Source organism: Prinia subflava, chromosome 7 (assembly GCF_021018805.1).
Source record: "Prinia subflava isolate CZ2003 ecotype Zambia chromosome 7, Cam_Psub_1.2, whole genome shotgun sequence".
Taxonomy (NCBI): Eukaryota; Metazoa; Chordata; class Aves; order Passeriformes; family Cisticolidae; genus Prinia; species Prinia subflava.
In genome coordinates this window covers 9,002,880-9,029,767 of record NC_086253.1, presented here as the reverse complement: position 1 = coordinate 9,029,767, position 26,888 = coordinate 9,002,880, and the positions used below count along the sequence as shown (strand labels likewise).

General features: G+C 44.8%; 1 protein-coding gene across 5 annotated transcripts in view; it reads right to left on the bottom strand.

Annotated features, from left to right (window-relative positions):
• The window catches only part of MSANTD1 (Myb/SANT DNA binding domain containing 1), a 55,658-nt gene that overhangs the window by 21,427 nt on the left and 7,343 nt on the right, over positions 1 to 26,888 (bottom strand). For 2 of the 5 annotated variants that reach the window (XM_063401541.1, XM_063401539.1), the window contains exon 2: positions 12,841 to 12,933. Coding sequence is in view for 2 of the 5 variants with exons in the window: in XM_063401537.1 (XP_063257607.1) it covers positions 12,841 to 12,997 (157 nt within the window). In the remaining 3 variants the exon portion in view is untranslated. Of the gene's footprint in view, positions 1 to 12,840; positions 14,817 to 23,062; positions 23,128 to 26,888 lie in introns of those variants that run through there. The other 3 variants (XM_063401538.1, XM_063401537.1, XM_063401542.1) reach the window with 3 other exon arrangements.

Sequence of the window (26,888 nt, the reverse complement as noted above, 5' to 3'; positions counted from 1 at the left end):
CCTGCTTTATGGGCAACCTAAAAGGATTATTCAACGAGTTAAAAAAAGGCTGCGAGATGCTTAGAACTGTGAATAAAATGCTTTGCTGTAAAACAAGCATTTTGAGCTGGTATTTATATAGGGCTAAATTGTGCCAGCAGTTCTATCAGAGAAGCAGGGCTTATTCATTGTATTAAACACTGCAATACAAGCAATGGGCCAAATCCTGCCCCACTTACACTCCTGCAGTCTGACAATAATCTTCCACAAAAGAGTGAGATGCAGGAACTGCATTTATTCCAGCAGTACCACCAGCTAAATAGAAAGATGTTCATTTCCTACAGCCCCGATAGAATTGTGTTATGTAAAATATAAATAAATAATCCACGGGCCTTTCTTGTTATTATTTTTCTGTTTCAGCATATAACAGCAATAAGGACCTCGCTGCAGGGCATTTCCTGAAGATTAATGGCAGGCAGGGGTTAATGGCCTGAGGCTCACCCAGTCAGTCGTTAATCCCCAGGAAATGTTCTGTGCCTCAATCCTTAATGCTTAAGTATCCTATAAATTGTAAGTCTTCTCATAACCACATCCTTGATCTTAACAATAGTTTAAAAATGCACTGCTTGGTTTGCATCCCGGAGATGGCAAAGAGAGCACATAATGTTCCTAAAAGGTATACTTGTGACATTTGTGGGACCATTGCCTTCTTTCTGTTTTATTTATTCTGCTGCACATTACAAAAGGCACAACAGCATACCACAGAACAAGGTGGGGGTATGGGGGGGTAGAATTACATATACTTTACACAGGAACTTCCACTGATCCCACCCTGATCATGTCTCTGTCAGAAATATACCTGCTGAGTCACTGCCTTCCTAAGGGAAAAAAATAAAACGGAGAGAAAGAAAGAAAAAATCCCCTAGCTTCCAAATAACAGCTTTTAACTACTAATATGACAGCCTAGCAACTATTACCTTTAAAAATGTGTAAATAGCAGCATATGCTGTGGTGATGATCTTGCATGGTTTGTCTCTTGGGTGGCCAGCTGGGAGACGTCACATGATCAGGGGACAGATGGTGGTCAGAAGAGGATCAGCTGATGACACATTCATTTTATTAATTTATTGTTTTGTTTTGAAATTCCTGTCACTTAACCTTGGGCTTCAGGCAGCTCTTTTAATAAAACCATACCAACCTCGGCTGCCTGTGGTCACAGGCAGTGGCTGGGGATCACCAGGACAAGTTTCAGGAAGCAACACAGAGTTCAAGAGGAAAACACCATGACTTTGGGTCTGACTTGGAGCTAACACACACTACTGTAAAGCCAGGCTTGCTTTTCAACCTTTAATCATCCATTAAAGGTTTGTTTTTCTCCCTCAGACGTTAAACCACCTATGTTGTGAAAATGTCGATTAACACCACTGAAACCCATAGCATGATACACACAACTCGTCAAAACCCCAAGATATGTGTGGTCTCTGCTTTAAGGATATTTTTAATCCAGTTTCAAGTACAACAACCAGGATGGGGGTGGGGGGGTGAGTGAAAACCTTTCCAGCTGCATCAAGTTTTTTCTGTCATCATCCACAACTGCTCCTTCCCCTCTCCATCCACATGTGCCTGGCATATGTGTGGCTGCTCCCTGTGCTCCGTGCTGGCCCCCAGACCCCGGGATCCTGCAGAAGGGGGGCAGTTGTTTCCCTGTGAAATTCACATCTCCACTTTTCGATATGCTGTTTCCTATTAGTGTACTTGACAGATTGATATAGTGGTATAGTGCTATTCAACATCTGTTAAATAAAAGAAATGCTTTCTAATAATACCTCCCTTATTCCCCTCTTCTCAGCACCTGAAGGGAATTTAAGTTTCAAGGACTCAGGTTCTTCCCCCTCCTCTGAAAAAGTTGTTGATAATAATTATGGGGACCCCACATGCCTCCTCTCCCTCGCCAAAGCACATGTGCCAAGTGGTTGATAAAGTGACTGTTTTCCTACGTGGGTCTGAAAGCAAGAGAAGTTTTTTTATCCCCAAATAATTCCTGCAGTCTTCACCACAGCCAGGGGAGAGAAAACACACCTCTCCAGGCTGTGCCTCTCTGCTGATGTCCTGCAGATCTGTGCAGTCCCTAGGCATCACTAAGCCCTTGTCCTGGTCCCTGAGTTGGGACAAACAGTTAAGACAGGACCAGCAAACCTTTTAGGGGAAGAGCAGCTCTGTGTCAGCAAGGGCAGTCCCTGCCCAGGACAAGGGCACTGGGAGGATAAGCTCTATTAGCATTTGGCTGCTTCTTGCCCCTCTCAAGTTAGAGGCCAGTCAAGCTTTGTCATCTACCTCGAGGACTGGCTGGTCACCGAACCCAGAATAACTGCTGACACGAGGAGCTGCAGCTCTGCCAGGCTGAGGGCGCTGATAGCCCTGCTGCACTCCCCTCTGACACCTGATGGCAGAGTCCTCCAGCACAGCTTCCCCCAGACCGAGAAACACACAAGAAGCTGCAACTGTTCTCGTCAATAAAATAAGGATATTAAAGTCTTGGAAACCACTGATACACATAACAGAGCTACTGAGTACACCTTTTACATGACTTCCCTCTGTAGGGGAAATTTGTTCTTCTCCAGTCTCCTGGTCCCTCCTCTGATGGGCACTGCTGTGACAAGTTCAGAAGACATTCTTGTGAACACCTCACTGTGCTTGAATATCTCACTTGTGCCTTCCCTCTCAATGCACACCAGTTCAGAGGAACATGAATTTAATGATCCTCTTGCAAATCTGTTCTTCATATCATCTGTCTAAACACCCTACCTTTTTTGCAATCATTATTTATCAGCTTGAGTGATAGCTCTCACAGCTGTTCCACCTTTCATGGTGATCTCTAAAGATAACAAACCTCAAACAGGGTAGAAGGGTTTATAATTTGCAGCTGGGGATCTAATGAAGTTCCCCTCTAAATGCAGTTCTCACTGAGTTTAGACAACTCCATTAATCCTTACATATCTGTTGACTAAACCTCAGGTGATCTGTGCTAACTGACTGTGGATACAGCCTTGAGCTTTGCAAGGGTGGGCTAATGCATGCCAAATAAAACTTCCTTTAGCCAAGTTTTAGGGAATGGTGTTTTCCCCTGTGCCTGCAGCGGAATAACAGCTCCAGTCACTCAAGCACCAGAGCCAAGCCCACAAACTGAGCCATTACATCCTGATCACAGAGGAGCATGTCTGATCCTGCTGGTGAGGACTGTGGTAGAAGTCAGGCAGAAACTTCTGGGCATTGTTCCATTCGGACACAAGAGATTTCTGCAACTTCTCCTAAATGTATTTCTGTGTCCAAAATCCCCATGGGAGCTGTCTACAGGGATGCTGACACACAGGTCACTGCCTATAGTGGTTTTTAGAAATGGAAGAACATTAGCTTTGGTTCAGGAGAGTCTTGACACCAGTGGGCAGAAAACACCCTTTTAGGCAGCAATTTGGAGCAGTGACACCAAGGAGAAGTTTCCTGCTAAAGGAGCATCACCCCTCAAAGGCACAGATCCAACTCTACAACACATGGGTACCTCAGTAGACTTTTCTGTAATGTCTTGATAACATAAAACGAAAAGAAACCAAAGCTGCTTTCACCCTTTGTGTTTGGGGCAAGCTGTTAGAAGCAAGATTGTCCAAAGCACAGGTTGGTCACCACTTCTTGCAATCCTCTGGTCTGGCCCACCAGGAGGTTAACACATGTGGGTAATAACAAATCTTGGCAGTGGACAGGGACTGCAGAGCCTGTGCTCATTCTCTGGGGATTTCAGTGCAGACACACCTTGATAACTCTGCTTAAAAGGGTGTAATACTGTGTGCATGTTTGTCTGAAAGCATTTGGAGTTTGCTCTGCAGGGGGATACCCCGTTTTAAGTTCAAAAAGGCTGCATGTGTTGGGAGGCTGTCTCCTGCCCCACATTTTGCTATCCACTGGTCTAGAAGGCCCACTTTCTAAAGTCTTACAGAGAATTATGGGTTTGGTATCTCTGACTGCTGCCTCCTGCAATTTCCAAAGATGATTAGGAGCAATGGCAGTACAGACAGGCTGGGAACAAGACACTGGAGAGCAGCAACTGTGAAAAAGGACCTGGGAGTCCTGGTCAATGGCAAGCTGAATATGAGTCAGCAGTGCCCTGGCAGACAGGAGGGACATCCATGTCCTGGGGTGCATCCTTGTGGGTCCCTTCCAACTCTGGATCCTCTGTGATACAATACTCTGTGGGAAAGAAAGAAATACTCTGTGGGAGAGGAAATATTCCAATACTTCTGAAAATCTTGGCCAGAGAAGACAGGCTGGGACAGATGATCAGGAGGAAAAGCTGCCTTTTTTTCTCCTCCATTAAACCAACAATGAAGCTGCCGTGCTCAGGAGAGTGCTGGAAACAAGGAGCTCACCTGGAGGTAGGGAAGCACCTTGCAGGCAATGGTGCCTGGCTTAGGAACTCCAATCAGGTCCATGCACTGCTCAGTCTGCCAGTCTCCTTGGGTGATGGGGTCATGGGGTTTGCAAAGGCTCAGAAGTGACAGAAAACCATAGGGCTGAGAACACAGAGCCATCAGGTCAGGGCTGTGGAGCTGCACACAGACACAGCTCGTGCCATCCTGCTGCCTCTGGGGGAATTTCAACAGTACAGCAGCATTTGCAAAGGAAGCCCAGAGCTGCCCAAACTGCAGGAGGGTCTATGACAAACACAGAACAAAAAAATATTCAGGCTGAGGAAAACCAGTAGGTGTCTCGAGACCCATAAAAAGGGCAGTCCCTTTCCTCAGAAGGCCTGCAACTTAATTGGGACATGCCACAAGGGAAGCAAACAGGAGAGACCAGAAGGGACAAGTGACAGCAACACATCACTGAGCAAAGGCCGTTGCATGGTTGGATAGCTGTTATGAACACTTAAAATAAATATTACCTGCACAGGATTCTGACAACAGAAATGGATGCTGTAGGGGAGACTGGCTGAAGGAAATGCATCCTGACTGGGGCAGAGAAGATTTTGGTATGACAACACTTAGAACAAAACCAAGAAAAATGAAGGTTTCCACAAAAAAATCCTGCCCCAGAGTGACAGGTCTCCCTGATGGTGGAGCAGGGCACTGTAGCAGGACTGTGTTCTGAGAAGGTGCAGGTGAGCTGGAGGAAGCTGGAGAGGTTTTTTATTTCATTTTGCAAGAAGCGTCCTACTTGAATTTCACTGTATTCAGAACATTTCCCAAAAGCATTTTGATCTTGCTGAACTGGCAGATTCTGACCAAAAATATCTCCTTTGCCTATTTTAGTAGTAACCATGGAAGCCAGCTTTGCACCGACATTCAGTTGGAGAGGGGATGGCGAGAGACAGCGAGGTGAATGCAGACAAGCTGGGAAATGAGGCTTCAGCAGTTCTTGTGGTCAGATCAGGAAGCATTAGCAGGCAAGGGGGAGAACTGGAATTACATGGAGCTTTAGAAGAAGGAGCTCATGGACTGCAGGGAATTCACTGTTTGGAGAAACCAGGTACAGACTAGTATGTTCATAGTAATTAGATTAAAAATTACAATACTGAGATTTTTTTTTTAATTACTTTATTTTTTCAAGTTTAGCAGAAACACAGACACTCGTGCTACAGACCCTAGTTTAGCATATTGGAAGGGAAAAAAAAAATCCCTTATGTCCAGAAGGCACAAGTAATCACTGCCCAAACGTCTGGCACTTACAATATTATGCAGGCAGGATGCCAAACTAGATGGACTTTGAGTCACACGTGTTCCTAAATTTTCAAGCATACAGGAAAAGACAGGCCATATTATCAAAAATTTAGTTATATAATATTGAAAGCAAAGCACATCAGTTCTACATGTCATACTCCCTATTTATAACAAACAGAGAATTTCCTAGATTTCCTTACTCTTAAGAAATAATTTGCAAGTCCTTAGCATATGGAATAACTCTGCAGTACACAGTATCAGACATACTCCTTTTCTGACAAGCAAGCAACAAATCATATTACAATGAGAATCGCTCAGCTCCCGATGACTGGTTTCCCAAATCCCACTTGAAAGAAATTGTTTTGGCCCTGCTTACTTACTGGGGTTAGTCAGTAAGTCCTCCTGCCTTGCTTGGGGTTTTAGCACATTTGAGCAAGTTACATGCTGGAAAGTGTCTGATTCATTAAAAACTGCTCCTGCAATGCTATGCAAATATTGCTCTTCCAGAAGCAAATTCCTCTGAGAACCTGTCCTAAACACTTCGCTTTAGACTTAAACCGTGAGTTAATCCAGTTTGGATTTGAGACGCATCACAAAAGAAGGAAAATAATCCCTGTTGTGCCCGAGTCTGCCCTGTGCCTTGTGCAGTGACGTTCCCATGACTCAGCAGGGCAGGAGGGAAAAGCCGTGTCACAAAACCAGGGATGACGGCAGCGGGATCGAGCCGGAGAGCTGCACTCAGCATCGCTTGTGCCCCGGCAGGGATGAGCGCTGCTGTGTCACCCCTGCTGGTGCAGCCTGAGGGGCAGGGGTGTCGGGGAAGGCCAGAGGGAGGTGCTGCAGGCAGGGCTCCCTCGGGGCGGCCCCGGGCGGGCTCAGCGGGGCCGGCAGCGCCGGAGCTGCGCGGGATGAGCGCTGCCAGCTCGCTGTTCTTCCAGAAAGAAGAGCCGTGCGGGCCCTCTTCCAGCAACCTCAGAGGAGCTGCGGTGCGAGCTGCTGGCAATGCGCTGCCAGAAGCCCGGCCTCGCTGCTCGAAGCCTGCTACCGGCTTGGCAGCCCGCTGCATCCAGCCCACAGCTGTTTGCATCCCTCGCAGCCTCTGCCCGGCTCCCTGCCAGGGCTGGCAGTGGCCGTGGGAAGGCCGGAGCAGCCCCTCGTGTCCCTGCCCTGAGCCCGCAGCCTCCCTCCCGGCGAGCTCCGGGAGCCGCCGGCACCGGCTCCTCTCCGCGGGGACAGCCAGGGATTAGCTCCTGCTGTTTAATCACCCCCAGGTTTCCAAAATAAAAAGCATTACCATCCAAAGATGTCTGCCAAATGGAGAAAGGCAGCAGCTTTTCTATCTTGCATTTCTGCTTGGGGACCGCAGCCTAGCCCCAGCTAAGCCCTTTCCCCCAACAAGGATTCACTCAGCTCTGGAGTGCCTCGGAGGAAAATTTAAAGATTTAAAAAAAAATATTTCAGAAAAAATATTTAGGGCACTAGAGATTTTCATATCAGTTCATAAAATATTTAAATACTAAAATGTAAATGGTGTTTTGGGTATTACTGCAAGGGAGCCTCAGGAATGGAAATTCAAGAAAAGTGATGCAATCTATGAAATTCAGACAGTACTCTTAAAAGTATTCTTAAAAGCCTGCCTCATCTGAGAGCTGCAAAAAGGTAAATAAAACCAAATTCACCTGCACCCTCATGCTGTGATAGAAAAGGAGCAGATCTACATCAGTGGTTGCTAATGGAAGCTTAGACCATTAAAAGGGGCAGATGCCATTTCTGGGATGGACTGACAGCAATGTCACCCATCCCACAGCACCCACGTCCTTCCATTGGAAGCATACACACCTTCCAAGTGAACTACACTTTATTCCCAATGCCATGCTCAAACTGTTTCAGGGGAGTTAAGTTCCCCTGAGAGCTACAGATGGGGCCTGTGAAGTCCTATGTGGTCTGTGTTTGCAAGCCCTTCCCCAAAAGGATGACTTCTGACTTTGAGCAGATGATCCACACAAATTCTTCAGCTACCACAACACTGGTACCATCTCCAGACAAAGACAGGATTGGGAACTTAAGCATCAACTCTCAGGTCTTGTGACAGGCAGGAGGATGACTCACCTCAAGGTAGAAAGGTTTATTGCAATATATAGGTGTAACATTTTAACACAGAGGTTTGCAGTAGCTGGGGTCCTGTGGTTCTGATGCCTTGAGAGGCTACCTAGAGCAGAGGCTAGACAGTGTCAAAGGAATAAAGTAGGTATTTATGAAAAAGGCCTTCATAGGATACACCTTGGGCAGTACAAAAGCCTGGCTGAGGCTACACCCAAGATGGACAAAGGGTCACACCTTTTCATAATTTTATAAGTTTCAGTCCATTTACACATTGGGGTAATTGTCCAATTACAGCTTCAAGTTGTGAAGTCCCATCCTCCCAGACTGCTCTCCTCGATTTGCTGTTTATACTTTTTGGGCCTGAAGCTGCAAAGGTGTCCTTGGTTCCTGGGCTGGAAAAGGATTGTTTTGTCTAACTACACTGTGAAGAGAACTTGTTAACACTTCATATGAAGTTCAGAGTTAAATACTAATGCAGTACAGAATCTGGAAAACATGAAAGCTGAAACTTAAGGCATCAATCCTTGGTTAAAGGATACAGCCTTGTTCCCTGGTCATCTCAGGGACAGCCAGGAGGGGTCATCTCCCCCTCTCACATCCAGGAGTGCCCCTCCAGCCAGCTTTCTGTCTCAGGACCCAACATCTCCCCTTGCTGCCTTCACCATAAGCTGGACTGCAGTTGCTGTTGTGACCCTCACGGATCCCTGGCTTCTTCCAGCTGTTTTCCCCTCACATTGGCTCTCTGCTGTTTATCACACACTACTCTGCTCCAATCACTCTACACTCACCAGGATTCAGTTTATATTCCAGCCTTAGCATGCCACTCTGATCCAGGCATTATCTTCCATTGTTCTGGCTAAAACTAAACCAAGGAGTGTGTCCTCAGCTCCTCTCTTGGCTGCAGGGCAATGCTGCCAGCAAACCCATCAGCCCACAGCCCAAGGACACAATTCCCAGCTGGCACAGGAGCATTCTGCTCAGCCTGAGGAAGCCCATCTGTCCCCTTTCACAAGTTCTCCTGAACTAATGCACACCCACAAACCACACTGGGATGCAAACTCCTCCAGGTTCAAGACCAGCTGTCCAGTACCACCAGTGGTTTCAAAATCCTGCCTGGGGCTTTTCATTCAAGGTGGCATTCAGTGTCATAGCTCAGAGGATGTGCCCCAAGTGTAGGTCTGTGCAGGGAAAACATTTGCTTGGCTATAAATACCCACTGCAATGATTCACAGAATCACAGACTGTCTCAGCTGGGAAAGGACCCATCAGGATCTTCAACTCCCTGATATTCACAGGACTGCCAAAACCTGAACCATATAACCAAGAGATCGTCCAGACACTGCTTGAACTCAGCCAGGCTTAGTGCCATGACCACTTTCCTGGGAGCCTGTTCCATGACTGATCACCCTCTCAGTGAAGAATCCCTTTCTAATGTCCAATCTGGACTTCCCTTGATGCAGATTTGGATGCAAGCAAAGCTAGGACTGCACCAAAAGGAGTGACAGTGTACCTGCCATCATCCATTTCTCAGCTGAGTCAATCAAGCAAGTGCAATCAAAAAGATTAATTTAAATTATGGATTAACTGGCCTCAGTTCACCTGTAGCAGATTAGCAAGCACTCAAATGACTTCTTTTTGGCAGAAAAACTGCCTCCAGTAAGTCAGCAAAGATTTTTCTGAAGAGTAACAAAACTGAAAAGCTACAGACCAGATTTTCAGTACTGGAGAGCTGAACCTATTTCCAGCTGAGCTTCATACCGGACCAGGCATATACAGCTTAAATGAGAAACCTGACTGGGATGTTTGAGGGGGAAGTGCAGACCTGAAGTGCATGGAACCTAAGAGCATACAGATGCAGGAGACACACAGCGTGAAGATGCAAGTACAGACAGGCGTTATGAAGGGAGTCCGTGGCAGATGTGAATGGCACCGGGGAATTCCAGTCTGGTTTCATCCCTGCACATTCAGTTGACAGATTTCTGCATAGCCAGAAGGATCCCCATGTTCTTAGCAAGTCTTCAGTTCCTCTGAAGTTGGGATTCTTTTGTTATAAAATACAGCTTTGATGGCAGTAGGACAAGGGGCCTAAACAAAGAAACAACGAACCACCATCTGATCTCAGAGGAACAAGACTACACAATTTACAGAAAATCAAACCAGTTCACAGCACGCTGTCTCATTCTCTCTTAGTGGACACTGTTTTCCATTCTCCATGCAAGCTGGAGGACACAGCATCCTTCCCAGGATATGCAACTGCTATTAGAGGTAATTGGCCAACTCCAAAGGACTTAAAAAGTCAGCCCTGTTTTCCCCCCACCTCACCCCCCTTGTTGTAAAAACTACTTGTACTGGTTCTAGTTCCTCTTTTGCTGTGGTTTTAAAAGAGCTCAACAGCCTGATCCACAAACCTTGCCAAGCAAGGGCAGAAAAAGTACAACTGCCTCTTGTCAGCATCTCACCAGCCAGATGAAAATATTTCCCACGCTGACTTTAATGACTGGTAGCAATATCCCAGTGGCTGAAGCTACTCAAGCAGACCAAAAATGCATCACAGTCTAAAACATTCAGTGCTTGTGTCATGGTTTTCTCCATTTGCAGCTTCTTTCCTCCCTGCACACTTCACTTCATGATAACTGGACAGGCAGATTATATTAAAGCTCATGCCTACTCTGTCAAATGATTTCTCATCAAGTCTCAGCAGGAACTAATTGAAGATTAAACTAATCATTCCTTGAGGCCTCTTCTGGAGTGTTTTACCACTTTTTGCAAATCCATTAAGGAGAACTTCAGTGAAGTGCTGATCTGGCAGGACCACTGAACACACAAACTGGAGTGACTGGACAACCCAACACACATGTGAGAATGAGGGCTTCAGACAGTCTCTACAAATGAGACAAGACCAACCTTCATCCATTTCTTCTGGCTGTAAAAACCAACCTAGCAAAATGGCAATAAAGGTTTTCCAGAATAACATTCTGCCTTCCTGAAAACAAAGGAGCAAGTCTGACAAGAGCTGCTTGATGTTACACAAAATATTCCTGTGGAATTCTCTGATCTTCTCTGCCTGAAATCTGGAGAATACCCCAAGCAGCCACCAATTACCAGCCTCTGTAGCTTGTGTTGATCCCTGCTTTGAGCTGCTTCCACAATAGCCAGATTCTTTCATTGACCAATCTGTAGCTTCATCCCTGACCTCTGATCCACCCAGAGCCTCTCTGGGTATTGTACACAGCTATCAGATAACAACAATTGACATCCAGGCTTCCTCCAGCCTTGGGGTAAAAGCCACAACCACTGGGGCATGGCAGACCCTCAGATGAAAAAAGTTAATCTATTTTTTCTGCAGTGCCTTGCAGGGTTAAAGGAGTCATTTATCCACATATGAAAGCTGAAAGAAAGGTCCAAAAATCCTTTTTTGTTTTGAAGCAACAGAAAACACCCCCTGGAATGGCAAAACCAGACACTTCACTCAGTAATAAAATTCATGGTCCCAAAAGCAAGATCAGACTTAAATTTACTAGTGTTTGGTTTGAAAAAAAATACACATTTTCAAGCTGCTTCTACAGTAAAAACAGAAGTGTACCCTGAATATTGGTCACCACAACTATCAGGATTATTTTGAGAGTATTTTATGCATCTCATTACTGTAAATGTTTTAGAAACATTTTTGTGCTATATTCTACCCTGCCTCCCTATGTTGTTTTTATCTTACAAGTGAGAACTCCTTAAGGCAGGAATCATGTACAAGTTCCCATGTAAGCATTTAAAATACTACAGGCGGTGTGAGTTTCTGGAATCACTCAAAGTTTCTGGAACCACTCTCACTTTTAAGATAATTTAGATGCCTCTCAATACTTTTAATGTGTTACAATACAAGAAAGCAAGATCAGCTTTGGTTTAGATTATTAACATAATATGATTGCAGTGCACTCAGAAAAGGTAAAAAAAATCAACTCTCTTTCATTCCCAATTGCTCAATTCAATATGAAACCACAGTAAAACTGTGAGCAAATCCTGTGAATAAGGTTTTCATTTGAACTCGACAGAGATCCAACATCTGTGTTGCTATTTATTTATACACACACATATAAATACACATAGATTTATACTTATATATATATATATATATATACACACATTATTTTACCTGGTTATTTTATTATTTTACTATTCTAACAGCAACTATTCCAACATAAGTCTTGGAAGAGAAGAAAGAACAGCTGAAGCAAGACCAGGCCATGGCCCCACTACAGAGCCCAGGGAAAGGTCTCTACAAGCACATTAAACCTCACAAAGTGAAGAGCATCCTATTTTCCTTCCAAAAACTCAGAAATGCATTGCATGTCCTTACAGACTGCACCATCTCAGGACAAAACCAAGACTACTAAAATCAAAACCATGCTTGGATGCCACTAGGTGTTTTTCTGTGTCCTGTAGTGTTACATAAGCATCACCATAAACAAGAAATTACTTTGCCACTCTTTAAAGCAATATTCTCATCAAAGAATTCTGCAGGTAAAATATTGGGGAAATATTAAGTCCAATATCGAGCTGCAAGGAGGCCTATCCCACAAGAGGCACAAAAAGTTGCTGGACTCTTAAAACCATGAAGAAAAAAGTCCACACAATTAAAATACACCCCTCCAGCCTACTGGCTAAAATCTCTGAAATGGTCCATCCACAGAGCCAGTGCATCAAAGGAAATAAATGGTTCAAGGACAGAGCATTGCCCAGTGAAACCCTGTGAAAACTCAGGTCAGTGATCACAGAGAGCAGGTGTCACATCAGGGGCTCCTCTGCCCAGGAGGCACCAAGCTGTGAAGTGACTCCCTGCCAGGGACAGGAGCAGTGACCATCTTGACCTCCTCTGGCTGAAGAGAAGACAACACAGCACCTTCTACACACTCAGGAGTGTGTAGAACCTGAACCATTTGGCTCCATTCCCCTCCCCAGCTTTTCAGAGGAGCAGAAGGAAAGCACATGCTGAACACACAAACCTGCACTTTTACAACTGTAAGAATTTTATGGTGTGGAAGAAAAGCTTCAGTACCTGCTGTCCTGGGAGCAGAAGATCCTCCATGAGCCTTAAAGTCAACACAGGGCTCCTCACAGCAGATCACGGATCCAGAGCAGAACTTCGCATCTGGGGAGAGAGAGTTTGGCAGGACAAGGCACCATGTGGGGAGGGGAGAGAGGAGACATTTCATACTAACCCAAAAGGGTCACCCACACTCTGCCAGGGCTATCTTGAAAAGGTCTAGCGAGGTGGGTTTGGTTTAGTTTTCAAACTGCACCAACAAAGGCCTTCCCCATTCCCCAGGCCCATCATAAGTAACCTGCAAGCCTTCAACAAACTCATTCCTGTGTGCTGAAAGCTGCTCACTTGAAGCCTAAAGAATATGACAGACACTCTCATCTACACATCTCAGCACTGCCAACCAAAGATGTCTCTTTAAAAGTCATTCCAGTCTCACCAAGAGCACCAGCAGGTTTAATTTTTCCCAACACATCTGCCCAGCTTTTCCATTAGCAAGGTAACACTCTATGCTCAGCCTGCTGTCCTTCAGAGGATCACAAATCTTTCTTTAACATATGGTGGGTCCTGGAGGTAACCTCTATTTTACACAAGAAGGCAAAGACAAGCAAAGGGGAAAATTTCTAAAGCTTCTAAATGACTGTGAAACTGCAGTAATTTTCAAAAGAGAATTGGACAATCCAGAGCTGAAGTTAACCTTCCACGTCCTTCAGTCACATCTCAAAATGAAATGCCCTCAATTCTCCTCAGGCAAGGTCCTCAAAGCCACACAGGGACCTGAAAAGTATCACAACAGGGAATTCCAAGTCTAAAATGCAGAGCTAAGTGAGCCATGACTTCTCCCCTCCTCCAGCCTAAGAGTCCACAAGAACCAACTTTTTCACCAGAAGAAGGGTACCTCAAGTTTCCTTTCCTCCATGCTGAGATCCAAACATTGTGGGCAAGCTGAACCTCTCAGCAGCGATGCCTGTGAAGCCCCCTCGGGTCTGGGAGTCCTGGGCAGGGCCAGCTCTCCTCAGCTGGCCCTGGTGGAGGTGTGAGGGAGCAGACACTCCGAGTTCCTTTTAAAGATGTGGCTGGGGAAGAGGGTGTGGCTGGGGTGGCACCAAAACAGCACCCGCCGCCAGGGCAAGGTGCTTGCAACCTCTCCCTGTGGATAGAGGCACTGGGTTTGGACTCTGCCTCCAGGGCTGGTTTTGATTTTTATCCAGAGATGTTTTAATGCAAATGATACAGTAAGCAGCCTTGGGAATGCTGCCAGATACCTGCTCCCCACCTGCCTTTAGGCAGGCCACAGTCAGGCCCCCACTTGCTTCTCCTCTCCAGGTCTGCTTCTCCTTCTGTGCACCATGGCACAACTTCAATAGGAAGGGCTGAGAGGTTGCCTACAGCCTGGGAAGGGACAGGTGGATTTGAATAACCCTCGGGAGAAGGAGGACCCAAACCCAAGTCCGACCACTTCTGAGATGAGTATTAAAACCATTAAGTTATTATATGAAAACCACCTCACCAATCATTTGTATCTTGAGCAGCAAGTGCAGGGCTGTGAGCTGAGAGCTGAGCAGCAGGGGCAGGTTTGACTCACCTGGCCGGGTTTGGAGCTTGCAGAGTGTGGGAGCTGCCCATGGGCTGCAGCGTGAGAGCTGGCATGGGGATGCAGGTGGGAGAAGGGTCTCCAGGAGTCTGAGCAGGCAGCAAGAAAAAGGACTGTGGAGGGAACCAGATCCTGCAAACAACATCTGTTCCCACCATCTGAAGTCCTAACCTTCCTTCAGGGTTAAAATGACAAACTAAAATCTCTCTTATCACCACCAAAGTGCTTTTACCTTGAATTTTTAAGCGTTTAAGTTGAGGTTAAAAGGAGTCTAGGCTCCTTGATTGCTAAGCAGATCATAAAACTCTCTGGAGTACAATAGGCTATAGAAAGTTTCTAAGTTTTCCCAATGATTGCATGCCTAGTTAGCTTCTTGTACCTTCTTCGTCCTCAAACTAAAAGAGCTTAGCTGCAAAAGTTTAACTAAAGGCGTTTCTTAAAGGAATTTTTAGAGTAGCTGTTAAAAACACATTGGCTAACAGCTTGGTGTAGCTGTTAGCCAATGTGTTTTTATCAAAACCCAACACAACAAAGTATCAGCTAGCTCTACATTTTATTGTTAGGAAAAGGCTTTAATTAAAGGGCAAGTCTACATGTGTGTTTTTAAATACTGTGAGACTGATTTTCTTCAAATTCATTGTCTCTTCCAATTCTTTAGATATGCTTTTGAAAGAAGAGAAGGGCAGGCAGCACTATTGGGAGGTTTCAAATAAGTATTTTGAGAAAAAAACCTACATTTTCATCTCACAGAAACAGACTAACCCTAAAAATAGGAGGTATGAGGTAGAAAAGTGGCACTTTTTGGCAAAACAGAGGAGGTACCCCTCTAAACAGGGATAGATGAATAGGCTGAGTAAACAGAAATATTTACAATCCATTTTAGATATTTAGCAAGATAGTTTTGTAGGTAGATGTGTACAAGATCTCCAGAATTTGTTTCAGGCCCATTCAGAAATTAAATCTGACACAAGACTTTGATTTAGATTTCAGACTCATCTCAGTGGCACAGTCGTTAGTTTATCCAGAAGCATTAAAAGTGAACAGCAAGTGCCCCACACTTCCTCCCACAGAATAAGAAAGTGAGAGGTAAAATTCTCTGTCATTCCACTCTGACAATTTTTAGACAGGATTTCCCACTCACCTTGGCAAGGTGATAATTAAAAAATCTCTGCCAAGGAACACAACCCCCTCACTGGACCCCCGCAGCTCTGAACACACCTGCTGCTGGAATTTGATGTCCTGTATCTAAAGCATCACAAAGTGCTAGGGAGACTTGTGTTAGGAAAAAAGTACACAGTTGCACAGAGATTAAATTCCTTGGAAGTATTCTTTTTTTCATTGAATCCTGCATTTTGCTAAACCTGAACATAAGGACACAGACACATTTTATGGTCTGTCCAGCCAAGTACCTGATGGCTACAGAGGAAATACCACACTGCTGTGTCTCCAGTGGCTTGCTACAGCTGTTTTTTCAGCAATTGCAGTGGTATGGGAGCATTACAAAGTTTGATATAGCTTTTGTCTTTTGGAGAGCAATGCCAGCCAATCCTCCTCCTATCACATTGTTTAATCAAATATCTGAAAATTAATTATACCACATGCCAATACAGAGTGAAGTCTTACCGGCCCTAAATCAGGGTCAGGTTAGGTTTTGTAACTAACACTCTCTCTAAATATGCTCACCTTGATTGAGCTCTGCCTGTTGAGGAGGATTTCCCACGTGCATTTCACAGGATGGATCATCACTCCCCACAGGGAATAGCTGAGCTCAAGTTTTTTTTCCCCCACAGAACACCAAGGTGCAGATCAGAGCTTGCCTGATACCCACTGTGATGTGCATCACTGAAGGCATCTTCCACTGATTTGTGATGTGTTTCAAGAACTTTACAAGCAAGAAAATAACATGCATCAAGCTATGAAAATGAAGGAATTTTTTCCTATGTGGATTATATAAAAAATTTTGGCCCACTTAAAACAGACATCCTCAATTAAAATTGTGTCTGGCTACAATGAGGCAGTGGTTTTGTTATGACTGATTTGTTACTGCACAGACTTGATTTTTAGTATGGGAAAAAAGGAGTTCATTGGTATGGAATTGTTTCTCAGATAAAGTGAGGAAAACTGATGTAACAAAAGGGAATCATTCCTTTAACTATGTCTATATGGAGAATTTTGTCTCTGTTAATTATTCTGCAACAGAAAACACCATGAACTCTTCTTCCCAATTATCATCTCAACCATCTCTCTGAACAGTACGAGCAAAAAATTCCTCTGTACCTTCCTTCCTTTAATGAGGACTATGGGAAACACCAGACATCAGATACTTTACGTGCTTACCTCTCCCCATATGTCCCACAGGTGCCAAAACTCAAAAATTTTCTCTCCCTGATGTCAAAATAAATATGAAAAAGGATTTTCACAAACATAAAAGAGTTGGGGAAGGGAAAATCATCTCGAACAAATACCAGCTTTTCAGTGGATATGATAATTCAGATGCAACCCCAAAAATACTGTTTTAGAACCTAGCTCAGTTTTCAAGATGAGTGACACTGCTGAACAAGGGGGGAATGCACAATAGGTGGTGTAACAAGAGTAGCACAGCTGTCTGCTGACATGCAGGCAGAGCTGAAGGAGCTTTGTGCATTCAGGGACCAGACAGTTCTCTGGCAGCGTTTGAGAAACACATGAAGGACATGAAGAAGTTGTGTGCCATGGTGCCAGCAGCAGGGGCTGGACACAGTGATCCCAGGGGTCCTTCCCAACCTGTGTTTAAATCTCTTGGCAGAGAAACCCCTCTGTGCCTATGACCATTCTTGCAGCTTTCATATGTCAAATTTCTACTTCTCCTGTACTGAAGTCACAGTTATTACACTCTGCAACACTTGGGCACATTGTGGATTTACACAGAAAGCTCTTTTTGGTTTCATTTTAGGTCTTCTTTAAAGTTTCTTCCATCTTATTTATCATCCTGATCACTCCTAAGGATTGAGCTGATGCCTTCCAAGAACTACTCACAATGACAACAAGTCATTTTTCTGAATGGTGACAGCTCTGAGGATGCCTATGTACAGGTTTTTTCCTTTCTGCATTACTTTGCAGATGTCTAGATTAGGTGAGAAAATGGACAATATTCATATCCAGTTTTAATTTTAACCTACCTTGAAAATTTCTTACTGGTGAGTTTGTCAGTTCTCCTTTTTTCCCTAGAGCTTTAGTAGGAAATTTAAGAATAGAGAAACCAACAGAGATTCTTGCCACCTGGTGATGTCCTGCAATTTGAAATAGGATGACTCCATCCCCATCTTCTGTTTTAGCTTTACCTAATTAGAACCATTACCAGTTCAAAGCTACAGGAACACATAGAGTTTATATCTTGACTGTTTGGGGGATTTGATGGCTACTGATAAGGGGCCTTGGATGTCCAGCTATGCCTTATGAGCTGAATCACCTCTACACAAGGGCTGCTGGGCTTCAAGGCACACAGATATGTGACAGCTTCCTTCTACAGAATTCATTTTACAGTGACCCCATATGTCATATTTACAAGCCCTCATTTCATTTTCCATAAATTTGACCAAGGCAGGCTCGATTTACCAGTGTGCCCAGCCCTTTAAACTTCAGCTGCATTTGCCACCTTCACTTGCCACATCAATTATTTAGTTCATATCAAAGGAAACCATTAATTTAAAAACTCCACATTTGGGACTCTTGGGTGGCTACCATGGCTACCACCTATTTTTATCAATAGTATTACGCATTTATCCAATTGTTCTAAACCTGTTCTGCTGACACTTCAGTTTAAAACACACTTTTAGATGCTTTCAGATACCAAAATTCTCCAGAAAAGGGAGCTCCCTGAGATGTTTTATAATGAACAGCAAATCAAAGATTTATTTAGCCTTGCTGCAACAGCTCTGTGTGCTTTGAGTGTTCTTATTACACTGCAATTGCCTATCAAGCCTGCTGATGGACAGGCTCCCTACCCTTCATGTGTTTGAAGGGGTTTTCTCATGGTTTCTTTGACTTCTGCAAGTTGCTCCTCAAAATTGATTTCACCTGCCTTATTTAACTTGCCTTATTTAACTTGCCTGTATGCTCTTTTCTATTTTCTCTGTTCAAACACAGCCTCCACTTTCTGAAAGATGCCTCTGCACTCCTAACATCATTCTGCTCTTCTACTGAACAACTGCAGCTTTTCAGAGAGTCCTCCTCAATCCTTTTGATAGAAGAGGATGCACACTTCTTTGGGCTCATATTATAAAGTTTTCTCACCAGCTGCCTGTTCTCTGCAAGTATCTTACCCTTTTAGCTGCTCCTTTGAACAGCAAAATTCATATAATCATTCATATAGTTACCTATTCCACCTATTAATATGGTACTGTTGGCACAGGTTCAAGAGAATGGAGTTTGTCATGGTCATTGCACATTGCTCTGGGTTAAAAACAGCATTGTCTTTTCCTCATTACATTAAATCACAGAATCATAGAACAATTTTATGTTGTTTCACACCCCTGCATTGCTTTTCCTGTTGTCTCTCACATCAAGGTCTTTCTCTTTTCCTGATCCTCAGTTCAGTGTCTTTGGTATTTCTCCATTTACCTCTGCAGAGAAAGGCCCTTTCTTCCCTTGGACTTGACTGATCTCTCTGGATAACAAACATCTCAAACAAATACCAGCCTCTCCTCCAAATTAAACTGCTCCACTTTCCAAGGCAAGGGCAACCCAAATTTCCAAAACAGAGTCCTCTCATTTTCCCAGCCAGCATTTTGATGTAGAATTTTCCAGACAGTTTTGTGACTGTGTTTCAGTCATCACTGAATGATACTAATTACAATAATACCAATTACAAACACAGTCAACACCAATATCAACACTGCCACCTCCACACCTCCCCAAGACAAGAAATGTATTCCTCTAGCCTTTTTTCCCTTTGTTTCCTACAAGAGAACTGAAGTTCCCTGGCAGGGCAGTTTCTTCACACCTCCAGGATAGTTTGGATGACAAGCCTAAGAAGATTAGCTTTTGTAATGCTTTCTAAAAACCACTGTAAGGAGGATCACTGGCACGCATGACTGATTCTCATCCAAGAGATTCTAGCATTGTTCCACTATCTCATGCATTTGCTAGGATTTCATTTCCTTCTGGAGCCTCGAGGGAAATTTCATCAGCAGCACACCTGGTATGTGCAGTATAAATAATTAAGGGGATGCCCTCTCTAATGATCTGTGCACAAAGGCTGTTCTGCTGTGAGGAACAGCCTGGATCACAGCCTTGGTACTACTGGCATTATAAGATCCTTTCCATTTCCAGACTCAAAAACCTCATGAGCACTTTCTGAACCAAATGGAGTCAAGGTAAAGGGACCTACTCAATCAGTGGGTTTAGGGGTTGTTTCAACATTATTCTTTCTATGCTGTCAGCATAACTGGTACTTTGTCACCATTTTTCTATCCCACAACTTTATGTATTGCTTGCCTTAAGAAAAAAGATCATGACACCAATTTGGCTTATAATCACATCAAGAAAAACACTTTATGTGACAAATCTGGCAATAAGCCAGAGCTGCATAAACTGGTTTAATGACAAAAATACTTTGGGCAGACCATGTAAAAGAGGACAGAGATCATGAGATGCTCTCCACACTTGGCTTTATCTGTTCAGCAATTTGCAAGGGCAGTAGTTGCTACAGCCCAGGCTCTGGTGGTCTTTGGTGCTTTTCCCCCAGAAATTAAGAGCATTAAAGTCCTCACAAAGTGTAAATTATTAGAAGAAGGAATTACTTTATTATCACAAATGGCTAAAATGTGCAGGATGTACAAATTCATGTCTGACAGCTCACACTAACATAGTGGTAGCATCTGCACAATTTTGATGTGAAAATTGGGTTCTTTTGACTGCTTTTTCCTCCTGAAAGTAAAGACCCCCAGTAGCTGGACATAGATTGTATATCTAGAAACTTTCTCTACTTTACCCAAAGAACCCTTTGTTCTGAATTCTTCTTTCTGCTACCTTTGATCAATCCCTTGTCTTAATCTGTATTTATTACTTACTCTACAGATCTCTCATTGGAAATATTTCTTTTCTTTTCCTAAACTCAAACTCAAGTTTTACTTTAAAGCTTCTAAAAAAAGTTTTACCATATCATGTGCTTCACTTTATAGTGCCATCTGTAACTAAAGTACAGCACAGTAAATGACATATTTGTGATTTGGAATCCTGTTTTGCACATAACAGAGGTTAAGCAGCTCATTTAAATATGCCTCTTTGATACATAACTGAAATAGATTCAAACACTGAGATTTGCTCACCATCATTACTCCCACTTTCCAACACATTAATTGGATGTAGGAAGTCAAATCAAGAAAGTCAGCTTCTCACCAAGGACGGTGTTTTAAATTCTGATTTTCTTTTTACGGCTGAAAAAATGATAATGAATCATTTGGCACCATAATATTAGACCTGATGTGAACACCAGACATGCAACATTGTGTGAACACATTCTCCCCCTTTCAACTTGCCCAGTTACCTCAGGTCCATCTGAAGCTCTTACATGTTTTTTTTGAGCAGATTTGAGAGACTTATGACTAATTAAATCTATTGCTATTAGCGTGAGTACACCATACTTAAATTAAATTTTTAATGAGTTATGAACCATAAACATATTCATCACCAGAATTTCTCTCTTTCTAAAATATAATTGGATGATATAATTGGCCTGATGGGGCACATCCTTACACCTGCATGATCCTTCAGGGGGACTCTGCTTGCTTGCAAGGGTCCTCTAGAACCTCCAGTCACAGCATGATAAAGTATCACAGGGTTATTATAGTCATTCTGCCAGGACAAATCCAGACTCACCTTAACCTTCTGACTTTGTCTTGGTAACATCAAAACCTTACCCTCAGTTTCAAAAAAGAGAAGGAAAATGTTACCAAGCTAGAGGGATCCAGGCACCCCATGATAAAATTCAGAGTTTGGTTTCAGTTCAGGCCTCTTCTTACCCTACACAGAGCAGCAGGATGCCCATGATGTGTTAAACCCATTTCAGAGGGCTCAGCAAAAAGTGGATTTCAGTTTAGGAGGGGGCAGCAGGTGGGGTCCGGGCACATCAGGAGGGAAGAGCCTACTAGTAAATCTTCACAAGCTGAGCAATATTTTCCCCCTCTTTGAGAAGTATTTGAAAAGACACAGAAGGGATTTACTTCCACGGAGCAAGCACTTGACAGCTCCAGGTGAGCCTCACCTTTCTCCTCTGCGTGCTCCACGCTTTTCTCCGGGGGATGCCCAGACCCTGCTCCCCTGGCCCGGTGCCCCTGCCCTGGGCACCACGGAGCTGTGAGGGCTCCCAGCGGGCATTCAGGGGTTAACCCAGCCCGCAGGCATCCCTCAGTCCGTGCTGAGAGCATTCCACAGAAATACCCCCAGACAAACCCCCAGACAAGCTCCGTGTCCAGACACAGCCACCGGCTCTGGGTGTCAGCAGCGACAGGGCCATGGGCGCCTGTGGGGCCCTCGGGGGCCCTCAGAAACCCCCGGGCACGGAAAACCCAAAACCTGCCCCTGTATGGAAAACAGGGAAAACAGCCCCGGAATGCCATTCAGGCAGCACGAGCTGTGAAAGTTGTGCTTTGCTTTAAGCAGACTCATTTCGGGTTCTATCACCTGTTTAAAAGGCAAAATGCTTCCTCGTTGATTCTGAAAGCTGCGGCTCTGTGTCCCCTTGTCTCTGCATACCATGAGGTGAGGACAGACTTACAGGGGAATGGAGAACCCGTGAGTGTCCCAGGACTGATCCCTATCCCCCTTCACAAAGCACAGCTTCAGCGGCCTCTCAGGAGTTTGCTGTAAAAGCGACTGGAAGTGCAATTAACAACAGCACATCTTAGGATAAGGAAAGACTTCTAACTGGAAGCTAATTAGGAGGGCAAACACTGAAGCTTGTTAGCTGAGATGCTAATGAGAATTATACTTGAGTGGCAGCAGACTAGCTGTTCAGAGTTAATTAGAAACCTCAGCTGATAGTATATTGCTCTTAAGAGCTTTCAAAACAAACAACTGGAAAAGCTGTCCTGCAGCTAAGGATGCAGCATGCCACATTGGGTAATTCATGGGCACAGGGAACAGCCAGGAGATTACACTTAGGCATCAGGGTAATTTAACAGCATGTGGAAATGGAAGAGAGGAGGTTCTGAGGAGGTGCAGGCTCCCGTGGATTTTCAAGGGATCTGTTTATCCGTGGGTGGCAGCCCTGACCCTGCATTAGGCAGTGCTGGTGAGAACAGCACCCAGCTGCACCAGAGGGTGCCACATGCCCAAAGGACCCTCACCAGCCTTGTGCAGAGGTGGGATAAGGACCTGGGCTGGCTCAGCAGCACCTGGAGTGTCCCTACCCCATCCCAGCCTCTGCCAGCCCAGCCCTCGGCTCTGAGCCAGGAAAGCTGCTGCTGGCAGCTGCACCAGGTGAAGCTGCAGCTCCCTGCAAGCTGCTCCCACCACGCCTTGGCCCTCCTGGGGCACGGGAGGGCTTTACTCTCCCCCTCTCTTTGTGCAGTGAGGGGGCAAAGAGTAAATCAGGGCACTCAGAGGGGAAAAACCTGTTAAATGAAATGTGGCTGCAATTGGGATGGTGAAGTGTGGCCTTACCTGGGCTGAGTTGCATGGCTGATTCCTGCTCTGAGCAGAGCCAGGGAGGCTGAGCAAAGGGGTTGCGTGTTTAAATGTTTCCTCTGTGCCTGATTGGAAGCACAAGAGCCAGTCAGGGGCAGGGGAGAGGCTGCTAAACTCAAAGTAGGTTGCTTGTTTCAGGAAAAGGTTGGATACTGGAGAACCTCCACACTGCCCTCATGAAAACACAAAAACGTTCACTCTCACAGGGGAGAGAAATGCTCCAGAATAACTGGGGGATTTTCAGTTTTGCAGAGGCCCTGTTTGCATTAAAACTTGCAGCAATTTAAGCAAAAGCTGGTTTTCATTCTATTTATTGAAACCAATTGCAAACCCATGTGGATACTCTTAAACAGATTCAGCTTTCCTAAAGAAAAAACACTGCAAATCAGATTTCAATTAAAGCACAGAGGAGCATCCACAAACGGTTTTACACCAGCGTAATTAAATGGATTTCAAAGTTTAACTTTAGTTTAACTAAAGATTTCAAAGTGTAACTTAAAACAAATGTGACTTTTAATGCAGATGTGCCCTGGCAGTCACTGGCTGTTGGTTTATTTGGGAGGGTTGGGAACTTTGCATACTGAAACCTCCCTGTGAGAGTCCTGGGAGTGAATAGCTGTAAATACACCCTTCACACAAGCCTTTTAGTATCTGCAGTGGTAAGTGTGTGAAAGTATAAAAATTAAGAGCAGACACTAACACTATCAACTACAATCCATACATCCATTTCTTTCTTAAAGGAAAAAAATATCCTGGTGCATAAGCAGTATCCTGAAGAGACAAATTTACTTCACTAGAGCTTGGGGAACCCTCGTTTTCACTCAGTGCATTTGCAGCAAGAGTCCTGGATTGTGGTTATTCAGGTTTAACAGGACTTGGAAATGCTGACTGAAGCTAGAGGCAAAATTCCCCCCACACCAGAGTGATGCAGCTCTGGGCTTGACCATGCTGCAGACCATCCCGGCCAGAGCCACAGGAGCAGGCCCCTGGTGACCAGGACATGCTGGGGGTTTCACAAACCCTTTCAAAATCCAAACTCAGCAGTGGCTGGTGCCTGCCATCCCAGAGCTGGAGGCGTGGGCTGGGGGTCGCCTCACACAGCTACTGTGGGTTTAGAGCTGCCTGGCAACCCAAACCAGGCTAAATAAAAGCAGCAGAAGAGATTTAAGTAACTCATATTAATGCTCCAGAGAAGATTTCCTAGTGGGTAGCTAAGGGTAGGGATAGTGGTACCTGTAGGCAGTGCTGCCAAGCTGCCTGGACACAATGCAGCCAGCACAGCACCACAATGAAAGGCAGCTGCTGTCCTCTCCACCCCTCATCACTTAGGGCTTCTAGTCCATTTCCCCTGTATGAAAGACTGTGAAAGAAACCTTCCCAGAGCTGCAGCCCAGCTTGGAAGCAAACCAGGGCAAGGCTCTGGGTGTTTCTAGGGTTTATACTGCTGACAGCAAGCAGGTAGAGCCAAGGAACAGGTGGGAAGAGCTTGGATTGGGCCACAGACTTGTTTGCATCCGTCTTCCCTTTGTGACCATCCCAGTGGCTGCAGTGGAAGGCTGGGACACTGGTATCAGGCACAGGGTATGTGTCTCCAAGGAGTACGGGACAGTAATTCCAGTGCCTGAGCTGACAGTAAAAATTATGTACCTGCAAACTGACCATTAAAAGATCAGTTTAGCTATGACTGATCCTTTTCTCAGAATCATAGCTAAAAACTGAGTTCTCTGGATACTTTGTGTTACCTTGCTAAGAGATCTCCTTGCTCCTCAGACTCCCCAGACACAGCAATAATTTTCCCCCACGGATTCAGGAGGATGGCACACAGTCTTTTAACATCCTAGCAAGCAAACTGTAACTTTGCCCATTTGTTATGTGTGCTTGTTGCCATCTTCCCTCTGCAGGGATAAATGTGCAGCTCTAACCCTGAATTTCATCTATTTACTGTCTCCTTCCTGTGAATCCCTTTTGGTATTGCTAACTTCACACTGGCTTGCACACAGCATCCAGCTCCACAAGAGCCCAATTTTCCTTTCAGGCTGATGATCTCCTGCTGCAGCAGCATCAGCTCCCCCTGCCAAGGAGCCCTCCCTGCCAGCCCTCCTCTCCTGGCCCACTCTGTACACCTGCAGCAAAACAACACAATCTGTGGCAGATTTTACCTCTTTTTCTCCCCCAGAGCTGGGCTGCTGCTTGGCTTGCATTGCTGCTCCCTGGGGATCAGCATTTTAGCTCTGCAGGACACACTACCCCAGGTCTCTCTCTTGTAATGGTTTTAATTTTTTATCATGCTCAGAGCACTGCCTGCTGCCTCTTAAGCTTTCATATGCACTGGGGAATTTCTTTTGCTTGGCAAATATTCGTGGGTTTATCAAAGATTATGTCTGGGTTTCCTAATAATGGGGTTTCTAGTAATGCCTCTGAATTGACTTTTTTTTTCCCTAATTCGCAGTCTGATCTCTCACAACTGACATAATGCCCCAAAATTGCAACGCTGCACCTTTAATCTTAGATCACTCACCAGTCCTCTTTTTCTTCAGGGAAGAAAAGAGAGAGAAAAAAAGGTAGTATCAGGAGCAGAAGTCTCTTCTTTGTTGAAGTCTTTGGCCTCAGGTCAAGAAGGCTTTTCATGGGAAAGCCCTGCAGTTCCCTGGAGAACTTGCATAAAACCCCATTCTCTGCTGCTGCCTTCACCTCTGTGCCCTCCAAAGGCAGGGGCTGTATCTCTTTTCCTGTGCTGTTTCCTTCTCTCCACATTTATTTTTTGCTAATCAAGTACAGCTATTGCATCACATGGGAGGTGACTGAAGGGACTTTCAGCCTAAAGAAACTAGTGTATTCACGATGCTGCTTTCACTGTTCTATGAATTATTAGTATCTGTTTTGTCTGGCTGTGTATTACTAAAACAATTTGGCCAGTTTAGTATAGGTAGGTTTCTACTTTCATGTGTGCTAAGCAGTGCTGTATTCTTGGCAGGAGCTGTAATCCCAGCATGCTGGAATTCCAAAACACCCTGTATGCCATTTATTCTGTCCTTAGCACACAACAGTAATGCTGTCATTCAATTTTCACTCTGCTTCCTGCAAGTTTCTCTTCTCTTCTCTCCTACTAGGCAGAGGAAGTCCCTGGACCCCACATGTCCATCCCTGCACCCCTGCCCAGGGCGGTGGTGGCAGCAGCGCTGCTTTCCCCGAGCACAAGGCGCTGCCCTGAGCTTCACTAATCATTTCTGCTGCCTTGCTCTACTCCTGCCTGTACAATCTGATTCTCCAAGCCATCACCTGTGCCTCAATGCATTTCTCTTCTCTAACTCTATTCGTTGCATTTTACTTCCTCCTCTGGATGCCTTTGTGTCTTGCCTTTGCACAAACATAGGAGCACTACTCAAAGCGCTTCCCATTATGTCTCTGAGCTACCTCATGAATTTTCTTTGCTTGCACACTCCCTTCCTACCCAGAAGTTCTACACAGGCCCTGCAGGCTGTGGGATATGGACAGGAGAATCCATGTGTTATATTCTGGGCAGAAGAAAGTTTCCTGTACCCATGCCCCATCAAACTGCATCAGTGCAATGCTGGGCAGAACCAACACATCCTGATCCTCACTGGGACTTCTCATCCTGTAGCAAGGACAGCACTTGCAGGGATCACTGGGCTCACATCTGCCCCGTTTATACTTGTACAAACACCATGAGCAAGGATCACAGACATTAGTGAACTAACAACAAGTTCAAGTACTCTCCAGCATTTTTGCTCAAGTTTTTATTCCCCTTAATCACTGCTGAGTTCATCTTGACTATTTGTGA